Genomic DNA, 11699 nt, shown 5'->3' with positions numbered 1-11699 from the left:
CAGGTTCGTGCCCTGGTCTGGGAAGATCCCACTTGCCGCGGAGCGGCTGGGCCCGTGAGCCATGGCCGTTGAGCCTGTGCGTCCGGAGCCTGTGCTCCGCAAAGGGAGAGGCCACAACAGTGAGAGGCCCGTGCTGCACACACACACAAAAATAATAATAATAATGATAATTTTGGTAACATAAAAATATAATACCTAAAATTTTTTAAATAATGAAATTTACCGCATTTTATAACATATATTTGCTTTTAAAATAGTCATGAAAATATGTCTATATGTATATTTTCCAGGTCTAGTTGTTTTTTTTTAACATCTTTATTGGAGTATAATTGCTTTACAGTGGTGTGTTAGTTTCTGCTTTATAACAAAGTGAATCAGTTATACATATACATATATCCCCATATCTCTTCCCTCTTGCATCTCCCTCCCTCCCACCCTCCCTATTCCACCCCTCTAGGTGGTCACAAGGCACCAATCTGATCTCCCTGTGCTATGCGGCTGCTTCCCACTAGCTATCTATTCAGGTCTATTTTAAAGTAAATTACAGACATATCTCACTTCACTGGTAAACACCTAAGCCTGCATCTCTAAGAAATAAAGAAAATCTTTGCAACCACAATATTATTATCACATAATGAAATAAATAATTTCTTAATATCAGCCAGTGACCAGTCCATATTTAGATTTCCTTGGCCCCCCAAGAAAGGTTGAAAAATTGTTGTAATTTATCAGAAACTGATACGTCAAGCCTCGAAAATAACTCAAGCACAAGTGATCTTCAGCTAAGCCAGGAAGGGAGAGATGCAGACATATAACAAATGGAGACACATCTGCCTCCCAGTCCACCAGCTCCCTCAGCTCCCAGCCCTACAAAAGAAGCTAGTGAGGGGCCTGGGAGGAGAGAATCTGTCTGCCTTTTTTACTTCTGTCCTGGCATTTTCTTCACAGGCCTTGGCACACAGTAGGTCCTGAAGAAACATCAGGTGAATGAATAAATAAGAGAAAAACCCCTGACCTGGCCCTGGTATCCTGTAGGGTCAGGAACCACAGTGTCTGAGTCTTCCCTGTGTTCTAGGTATCACACAGGCCACAGCACACAGTAGGTCCTGATGAAGTGCCAGGTGACTGAACAGTTGTATATCCCCAGCACCAGCACTTGGAGTCATTCAGAGTCAGGGACCACAGAGTTGGCACTCCCTGTGTCCCAGATATCATGCAACCCAGGCCTTAGCACACAGTAGGTCCTCAGTAGACATGAATGAATAGGTCAGGTAAATGAATGAGTTGGCGAACATCCTCAGCACCACTCCTGCAGCCTTTCACGGTCAGAGACCATGCAATTCTGGTCCATTCCTATGATCCAAACTTTGCCCAGCCCAGGCCTCAGCACATAGTAGGTCTCCAAGAAGTGCCAGGTGACTGAATGAGTAGTTTATACATCCCAGCATCAGCCCTGGAGTCATTAAGAATCAGGGACAACAGAGTTGGTTCCTCTGTGTGCCCCAGACATCACTCAGGCCATAGCACACAGTAGGTCCTCAAGAAATACTGAGTGACTGAATGGATAGTCGAAATGCCCAGCCCCAGCCCTAGAGCAATTCAGGGTCATGGACCACACAGAGTCTGGCTCCTCCCTCTGACCTTTGCTCAGTTCAGGCCTATGCACACAGTAGGTGTTCAGTAAATGCCAGGTGAAATGGGTGAATGAGTAAAATGGAACCTAGTTCACAGACATGGTGCTGAGTTCAATGACCCGAGAGAACAGAAGAAACAGGCCCTCAGCAGCTGGAGAGCTGCGGGTCAGCCCCGCCTTGGGTGGGGGTGGGGCTACAGGGCCGTGGGCGGGGCCACAGGACTGTCCACTGAGCCCTCCCACCAAGACTTCAGGGAGAGCCTACCTGGTCTGAGTGCGCAGGCGCAGAGGGCTCCGGCGCCCCTTGAGTCCACAGGCACCAGCCTGTATTCGCTGGGTGAAGGGCTCCCAAGCTGATTTTGACTTCGTGGGGGACTGTGCTGCTCCGGCCTCGCGTGTAGGCTGGTTGGCCGGCTGTGACCTCCTGTCCCTGCCCAGGAGCAGGGATGGGCTGTAGGGATGTGTGTGGCGAGTCTGCCCTGAGTCCCTCCTGCTGCAGTCAGCAGCCCCCAGAGGAAGCAGGAGTTTGTAGACCCTCCTGCTGCAGAAAGAATGGAGCCCCCGCGAGGTCAGAGTCTGAGTGTCTACAGCTGCAGAAGGAGCTGAGCCCCTGGAGCAGGAGTCATCGAAAATGTTTGTTGCGGAGCTTTTGAAATTTAGGGATACAGATAAGGTCAAGAGGAAGAGAAGTGGACAGTCCATGAACACCATGTGCTGGATGCTGAAGCCGCTCCCTGGTGGCAGCTTGCAGCAAGCCCACCGACCCCAAAACCACTCTCACAACCGGAATTGCCCATCCTCGGAGTAGGCAGTCTCATGATGAGAATTACAAGCTATGGACCAGCGGCTGGGCATCCCAGCTATTTCCCTATGATTTTAAATTTGCCGTATTTGCCAACTTATTTGACCTATTTCCCCCTCCACCACGTACCCCACATACTATATGCAGATACTACCCTGGGTCCAACATCTCCGTTCCAGGAGGGGACAGAGCAGCTTCAAGCATTTGGGGGAGAGGGTCCAAGAGGCTGGGGCCCCACAAGGTGGTGTGGGTGTAGGAAGGGTTCCTGGGAGACAGAGCCTGATCTCTGCAGCCCTCTCCAATTCAACCTTCCCAAGACCAAGTTTCTCTGGGGAAAGCCACCCGAGTAGGAGGACGCCAGAAAAGAGGCGCATTAATCCGTAATTGTCAGGTGGTGATACAGGCTATAAGGATGATCAGAGTGAACTGCGGATGGCGTGGTCAGGGAAATCCTCTTTAAGGAGGCGAACGTTGGAGCAGAGACCTGTAGGACTGAGGGAGCCATGTGGGCTTATGGGGGAAGAGCATTCCAGGCAGAGGTCCATTCCAGAGCTGGTGCAGAAGTCCTGAGGCTGGTGCACGATGCGCTTGTTGGAACAGCAAAGAGGCCAGTGCAGCTGGAGCAGCAGCTGGAGCAGCGGGGGGAACAAAAAGCAGAGATGGGGGCGCAGGCGGGTTTGTGTGGGGCTGGACGGCTATTGTGAGGACTTTAGCTTTTACTTGCTGAGGTGTGCATTATACATGGTCTTAATTATGGTTTAATGGGATCTGCCTGGCTGTTGGGTGGAGAACAGAGCATCAGCGGTGCTGGTGGAGACTTTAATCATCCATGAAATGAGGTTCCTGGCATGTGGTAGAGCCCAAATAAATAAGCACTGCTAATATGATTTATATTACTAGCGTCATAATTTTCAATATCTCACAAATGTGATTAAGATTACCAGCTCCGTCTGAGCTAATCACAGTCCCTTGGCCTGGACATCTATGATGGTCTCCACAGGCATCTCCATTCCACTCTTGCCCAGCTGCGCATCGTTCTTCGCCTACTCCTCCAACAGCTTGCTCCTGCCTCAGGCCTCTGCATCCTTTATTGCAAGACTCTGGTCCCTGCAGCCAAGCAGCGACAGGAGGGTGTGTGTGTGTGATGAGAATCTGCCCCGCCTCCTCGCCTTGCCAAGTAGGTGATGGGGGTGGTAGCTATTCTCCCAGCCACATGGAGAAGGAGAAGGAGGTCACCCCCAAAAGGAAGGTAACTAGGAGGTCAGCGGAAAGTCCTCAGCAATATTTTTAGACCTGGAGAACCAGCTCTAAATTTTTTTCCTTATAAATCCATTCTTTACTTGGACAATCCTCTCCTTCCAACTCACTGCTTTTGTTCCAGGAATACTTAATACATTAAAAAAAAAAAAGATATACTACCTCCCCTGCATATTTCTAGTAATTATCTTCCAAGACCCAGGAATCTTTTCCCAACATTTCCAAGAATACCATTCCTGAAAAGAGATATTTTATTTTAAATTATTTTCTGCATTGGTCAATGCCTTTTACAAACAACTTCTTTAACACAGCTTACATATCCTCATTTACATATTCAGTCATCACAACAGTTCATTCCAGCTCTAAATGAAGCCGATTTCATCCTGAACTTTGGTGTAAGTGAATCTATAATGAATCTCTTTGCTTGAGTTCATTTGAATTGAGACCCTCCTATTTGCAACCAATAAAATACTAATGAATGAAACAGCTGAGGCTTGTGTTTCTTTCTTTTAAGGGCCAGTTGTTGGCTTGTTGGGTGCAATCATCCAGAGAGGGGAATGGAGAGAGAGAGAAGCCCATACTTCTCCTGCCCTGATTTCTCTAGCAAACTCAGGGGAGGCCACTGAAAATCCTATTAAAACAAAATAACTGGGCTTCCCTGGTGGCGCAGTGGTTGAGAGTCCGCCTGCCGATGCAGGGGACATGGGTTCGTGCCCCGGTCTGGGAGGATCCCACATGCTGCGGAGCGACTGGGCCCGTGAGCCGTGGCCACTGAGCCTGCGCGTCCGGAGCCTGTGCTCCACAACAGGAGAGGCCACAACAGTGAGAGGCCCGCATACGGCAAAAATAAATAAATAATAAATAAACCCAATACATGTTAAAGGAAAACAAATTATAAACTAGAGAAATAATGGACATAAATAAATCCTAGTGATGGTTCTTCAGAAAGTTAATAATAAACTAGATAAAACTTTGACAAATCTAATAACCACAAACCGAAGTTGAAAGGCAGAAAGGGGACAGAATAAAATAAAGAGAAGATTTTGTTTAATTATAAAATACTGTGCACAAATAAGCTAATCATCTAGGTGGGGACGCTTAGTGGAATGAAGCATAGCCTAGGGGATAAGAGAACACTGTAAATCATAAAAATTAATGGAGTAAAAAGTATTCATAAGCTAATAACATGAGAAGAAATGGAGAAAGCCATCCAAGAACTCACTGAAACTTCCCCTCCATAGCTCTAGGACCTGATTACTTTGCTGGTGAATTCTTTCAAAATGTCAAGGAATTGATACTTCTCAAGCTACAGAAAGTATTCGAAAGCACAGAAAAAGGTTAAACTTTACTCAAGTCCTTCCATGATGCAAGCTTAGCCACGATACCAAAACTTAACAAAGATAGCACCAGTCTTACATAAGAAGATAGAGGCAAGAATCTTACAGAAAATATCAAGAAATAGAATTCAATATCTGAAAAGACTGCTGTACCACCATCCTAAGAATGCAAAGATGATTTGTAATTAAGAAATCTACCAGATTTTATCACTCCTAAGTTGCACGTGTTCACCTTCTCTGAAGTCAGGATGCATCTTCCACTTGGTGGCATCTTACATTTAAGTAGCATTTTTTTTCTTTCTCAGGGGTATACAAAGTAATGCATGTTTTACAATCGATGATGTCTTAAGGTCAGTGAAATACAGTAATTCAAAACCTCACACAAAAAGGTTAAATACAAAAGAAAAATCATCTCAATGGATGTTTAAAAGGCATTTGATAATATTCAAGACCTGTTCCTGATTTTTAATCAGGTCTCTTCCTTAACATGACACAGGGCATCTATTTCTAAACAATAGCCACTTTTATAGTTAAATGTGAAACATCATAGGCATCCCTGTTAAAACCAGGAACAAATAAAGCACACACACTACCAAGACTATGGTCATTTGTTGCGGAGCTTTTGACCACTCCACAAAGCCCTGAAACACACACACACAAAAAAAAAAAAGAAGAAAGAAAAACTATAAATATCAGAGGGGGAGCCACCATTGTCACGTGCAAGAAAATGGGATTACAGGATTGGGAATGAGACAGTGTATCAGCTGTAAAGCCGTTTGAATTAAAAACTACAAACTATAGCACAGGGAACTATCCTCAATATCTCATAATAACCTATAATGGAAAAGAATCTGAAAAAGAAAATTTATGTATATGTATAACTAATCACTTTGCTGTACACTTGAAACTAACACAACATTGTAAATTAACTATACCTCAATAAAAACAAATAAAAAAGTATACAACAAAGTGATCAGATATAAATATACAAAAGTAAGTACTATACCTATGTCCTAGCAGAGGAAATATCAGAAAGATGATACATGTGGTGAAAATTTCAAAATGATATAAAAATTCTCACAGTTTCAAATACCACCTGTACTCTAATGATCTTCACATGTACGTGTGTGTGTGTGTTTTTCTTGACCCAACCCCTCTCTTAAATTCCTGACATAAATCTCACTGTATACCTGCCATCTCCGCTTGAATATCTCATGGGCATCTTAAACTTTACATTTCCCAAATATCCCTCCCCACTGGCCAAAAAAATACGTCCTCTTGCAGTTTTCCCCCAGTCTACCCCTCAGGTCCCTCCAGGCATCCAACTGTGGCACCCTTGACTCCTGTCTCTCAATACCCACCTCCAACCCACCAGCCAATGCTGTTGGCTTCACCTTCCAAATACATCCAGACGCTGACCACTTCCATCCACTCCCCCCAGTACCACCACACCGGTCAAAGTCACCATCACTCTTGTTTCTTTCTTTGTTTTAATTCAATTTCAGAGTTTATTTTATGGGAAACTGTACCACTATCTTACACCATACTGCCATATTAACTCAACATGGACTACAGACTTGAATGTAAAACTTAAAACCACAAAACTCATGGAAGAAACATAAGGCAACGGTTCCTTCATATTGGTCTTGGCAATGATTTTTCTTTTATATGACAACAGAAGCACAAGCAACAAAAATAAACAAGTGGGACTACATCAAACAAAAATGCTTCTGCACAGCAAAGGAAACTATCAACAAAAGGGCAAACTATTGAATGGGAGAAAATATTTGTAAATCATACATCTGACAAAAAGTTAATATCCAAAAAATATGAAGAACTCATGCAACTAAATACCAAAAAACAAAACAAAACAAAAAAACCTCCAAACAATTGGGTTAAAAACTGGGCACTCTTGTTTCTTATCCTGACACTCCCCTCACCCCCAATTTCTTTTGTATGCGTCAGCCAGAGCGATCCCTCCAAAGCTAAGGTCACTCTGCCCCAGCCACTCTCACCTCCAAGCTTTGCAGTTACGCTTTCTCCTGCCTGGATATCTCTGCCACATCTTCCAGCTCCACATTTTCCACCACATCTTTAGAAACCCCCACCCGCACCACTCTGTATAGAACAGCATCCCCCAATACCTCCCCACGGTAGACCACCCATCTGCCCTCCCCAGCTCTCTTTCTCCCGTGTCCAGAGAGGGCAGAGATTTTAGTTTGCTCGTGGCTGTATCTCCAGTGCCTGACCCAGAGTCCAAGTTTATAAATATTTCTCAAATGAATGAATGAATGGAAAGACAGGGACTTCCCTGGCAGTCCAGTGGTTAGGACTCTGTGCTTCCACTGCAGGGGGCACGGGTTTGATCCCTGGACTAAGATCCCGCATGCTGCGTGGCACGGTCCCCCCCAAAAAAGGACATACCACAACGAAGGATGGGAAGACAAAATGTTTGAAACGGTGACAATTCTTCTGCAAAATAACGATGAGTTAAATGCAATTGCTATTAAAATATCTGGGAAGTTTTGGGAATGGGCATGAATGAGTTATCTGGAAAGCTAGACAGTGGTGAACATTAAAAAAATTTTGTTAAAGGAGAGAAATGAAGGGGACACGTACTATGAGATGTTAAAGCACGTTATAAACCATTAATGGGATTCACATCTCTAATCTTCGGGAAAGGACCAATTCCTCCCTCTAGCTTGCTTTCCCCCACTGGATGCCACCTCCTTCCTTTTACAACCTGGAGAGAATAACCCACGTCAGCAGTTCCCAAACCTGGCAGAGCATCAGAAACCTCCTGGGGGAGTTTTTCACATATTTTGGGCTCCACCGTGGGAATTTCGGATTCAGTGGATCTACATTCAGAGATCTTATGAAGTCCCTAATAATCCACGCTCCAGAAAATGAAGCCAACTGGATAAACATTCATTCTCCTGTGGCAACAAAAACAAGGATAACCTAACAATTCATCTGTTGAGGAAATGGGCATGACACACCTGCAGTATAGAATATTCGGCAGCTGTAAAACGTAATTTTTAAAAAGGATGAAAGTGATCAGGTTGGAAAGTTATCCAGACGATATTGTTGTGAAAACACCAAATGGCAGCATAATAATCCTGCTATAATTTCCTTTTTCGGGGGTTAAGAAATATATGTCATTTACTGTAGGACTCTATTTATATGAAGGCAAAACGAATCTATGCAACCAGAAATCAGAACTGGGATGAGGGAGTGAGTCAGACTGGAAAGGAAGATGAAGGCATTTTCTAGGATGATGGCAGGTTGGTTACACAAGCATATATGTGTGTCGACACTTACTGACATGTGCATTTTATTGGAAATACTTATGCCTCCATTTTTTTTTTTTTTTTTTTTTTGGCTGTGCTGCGCGGCATGCAGGATCTCAATTTCCCTGACCAGGGATCTAACCCATGTCCCCTGCAGTGGAAGCACAGAGTCTTAAACACTGGACCACCAAGGAAGTCCCAGGTATGCCTCCATTTTTAAAAAGCAGAGTATAAATTCAGGAAAATGTAAAAAAAAAAAAGTTTTAAAAAAGAAGAAAATGTAGTTAATATGGCTCATCTGAAATCCAAAAATTTTACACATACACACACGCACACGACACCACACGTAATGGACCCGTCAGTGCCTCACTTAGTTCCTCTTTGTTTCTCCTCCAGCTGCTGTGAGTGTTGGCTGCTAACTTGATAGTTTATGGTTTATATTTATGGTTGCGCCCTTTCTCCTAAGAAATGCCCTTTGCTAAGAGGAGCCACCTCTCTAGAGAGTTACCTAGAAGGTTACACTCACTGTCCACAACCAGCGATGGGAGATAAAAGCCTCCCCACTGGCTCAGAGAAGGACTGGTACTATTCGCACTCCAGAGCTCCCTGTGGGATCAGACTGAAGCCGGACCTCAGTTAAACCCATATAATATTTGCCTCACTCCCTCTCCTCCTTCCCAGCCTCCCTCACCCCTTATGGGTTCTACCCAAGAACACACTTCCTCAATAAATCCCTTGCACAAGAATCCTAGTTCAGTCTCATCTTCCAGGGAAAAAAATGCCTGCAAGGAAACGGGACAACCTTCTAAAAACATTCTGTTGAAGTATAATATGCAAAGAGAAAATTGCATGTATCCTACAAGCGTGATGAATCTCCGGAAGGTGAATCGTGTAACTGGCACCCAGAAGAAGAAGCAGATCATTATCAGCACCCCAAAATGTCCCCCTCTCATGCTCCCTCATTTACCCCACCTCGAAGGGAACCAGTATCTGGATTTCTAATGTTGTAGATGAGTTTTGCTTTTATAGCAACTTTTACCAAGTCTATTTCTTTCCTTACCTCATACTCTGAGAAGGTTTGCATTTGTGACACATGCTTGTATTTTATGGTATGGGAGTGATGGGACTATTTTTTCCTCCCTGCTTTCCTATGTCTGGGGCCATAGAGTGGGAATTTCTGCCTCTTAGAAATGTCAGGGGACTTCCCTGGCGGTCCAGTGGTTAGGACTTCACCTTCCAATGCAGGGGGTGTGGGTTCTATCCCTGGTCGGGGACCTGGGATACCACATGCTTTTTGGCCAGGAAGCCAAGGCATAGAACAGAGGCAGTATTGTAACAAATTCAATAAAGACTAAAAATCGTCCACATAAAAAAAAAAAAAATCTTAAAAAACACGAAGAAATATCAGGGTGCTTCCCTGGGTGGTGCAGTGGTTGGGAATCTGTCTGCCAATGCAGGGGACATGGGTTCGAGCCCTGGTCCAGGAAGATCCCACATGCCGCAGAGCAACTAAGCCCATGAGCCACAACTACTGAGCCCGTGCACCACAACTACTGAACCTGCACTCTAGAGCCCATGTGCCACAACTAATGAAGCCTGCACGCCTAGAGCCCGTGCTCCGCAACAAGAGAAGCCACCACAATGAGAAACCCGTGCACCACAACGAAGAGTAGTCCCCGCTCGCCGCAACTAGAGAAAGCCCACGCACAGCAACGAAGACCCAATGCAGCCAAAAATAAAATAAGTAAAATAAATTAAAAAAAAAGAAATATTAGGAAAGTAACTCCTTTCCTCCCCTCCATTCCTTTACTCACTCCTCCCCACCTGAGGGGTGGAGGGACATAACTGAGTAGTGGGATGGGGAGAAGCCCTCACCCCTTATCCCCAGTCCTCTCTTGAGGGAGGATAAAGTCCCCAGACAGACAGGATACTTTAGTGGTTAAGAAAGGCACTGGATTCAAATCCCACCCCTACCACTTACAAGCTGGGTGCTCCGGGGAAAGTGTACTTGACCTCTCTGTGCCTTAGTTTCCCTGTCTGTAAAATACAATTGTAACGGATCCCACATCAAGAACTATTAAGAGAATCAAATAAATTGAGTTAGCCCCATGGTGAGGGCTGTGGAGCCTGCCTCTGATTGATATTAAAGGTCTCTGGTCCCATATGGCCTGATCTTCTCTTTTGTTTTTTGGAAGGGGGCCACCTATAGGAAGGAGGCTGAGTCCGTGCAGAAAGGTCAGCTGGGTCAGGACCCACCGCCCACCCCTGCCGGGTCCCAGCCTGTGCTCCATCAATGTTGGTTGAATGAGCCATGACGGAGTGAATGAGTGAATGAATGAATGATGTCACAGAGGTCTCTGGGCACCTCCCCCACCCTAACTTCATCTTAAAGGGAGGGAAACCATACTAACTACTTCACAGGGCTCATGAATTAATAATGAGAGCTAGTGAGTGTCGAGTTAATAACAAGAACTACCCAAGACATGGAAGCAACCTAAATGTCCATCAACAGAGGAATGGATAAAGAAGATGTGGTACATATACACAATGGAATATTACTCAGCCATAAAAAAGAATGGGCAGCAAACTTCCGGTCCAGGTCTCCTACCTCAAGCTAGTCCACAGATTGTGTCGGAGCCGAGCCCTGCGGATCAGCATGATCACAGATGTGCAGCTCGCCATCTTTGCCAACATGCTGGGCGTGTCGCTCTTCCTGCTTGTCGTTCTCTATCACTACGTGGCCGTCAACAATCCCAAGAAGCAGGAATGAAAGTGGCGCTTTCTCCGCCCCAGGGTTTCAGGACATAGTCTGAGGCAAGATGGAGGGTGTGAGGGGCCTTCACACTTCACTTCATCCCTTCTACCCATCACAACATACAAAGCAACTACACCTGGATTTTTCCAAACAACTTTTATTTCCTCAAAGTCTTCCTTAACCTTATGGAACAAGAAGCTGCCACTGAATAGGGCCCAGCATAGGGCTACTTTATTTTCTACTCCCTCCCCCCAGTATAAAAATATAGATTTTTTTGTGGTCAAAAAAAAAAAAAAAAAAGAATGAAATAATGCCATTTGCAGCAACATGGATGGAACTGGAGATGATCATACTAAGTGAAGTAAGTCAGACAGAGAAAGACAAATATCATATGATATTGCTTTTATGTGGAATCTAAAAAAATGATGAAAATAAACTTATTTGCAAAACAGAAATAGAGTCACAGATGTAGAAAACAAACTCATGGTTACCAAAGGGGAAAGGGGAGGGGAGAGATAAATTAGGAGTTGGGGATTAACATACACACTATACTGTATACAAAATAGATAACTAATAAAGACCTACTGTCTAGCACAGGGAACTCAATATTCTGTAATAACCTATA

The 11699-nt window shown here is 44.6% G+C and overlaps 1 protein-coding gene across 1 annotated transcript; it reads left to right on the top strand.

The window, feature by feature from the left end:
* The first annotated feature begins 10904 nt into the window (after positions 1–10904).
* Positions 10905–11348, top strand: LOC132509302 (dolichyl-diphosphooligosaccharide--protein glycosyltransferase subunit 4). The gene has a single exon (XM_060130186.1). It carries the CDS (start codon positions 10976–10978, stop codon positions 11087–11089), a length of 114 nt encoding a protein of 37 aa, XP_059986169.1. The 5' UTR covers positions 10905–10975; the 3' UTR covers positions 11090–11348.
* The last annotated feature ends 351 nt before the right edge of the window (positions 11349–11699 follow it).

The sequence above is a fragment of the Lagenorhynchus albirostris genome, chromosome 19 (genome assembly GCF_949774975.1).
Source record: "Lagenorhynchus albirostris chromosome 19, mLagAlb1.1, whole genome shotgun sequence".
Taxonomy (NCBI): domain Eukaryota; kingdom Metazoa; phylum Chordata; class Mammalia; order Artiodactyla; family Delphinidae; genus Lagenorhynchus; species Lagenorhynchus albirostris.
Note: the sequence above shows the minus strand (reverse complement) of the source record. Positions and strands in the feature narration are given on the sequence as shown.

What these genes read in the sequence shown, in the direction of transcription:
- LOC132509302 (XM_060130186.1), top strand. Translation starts at nt 10,976, where the DNA reads ATGATCACAGATGTGCAGCTCGCCATCTTTGCCAACATGCTGGGCGTG.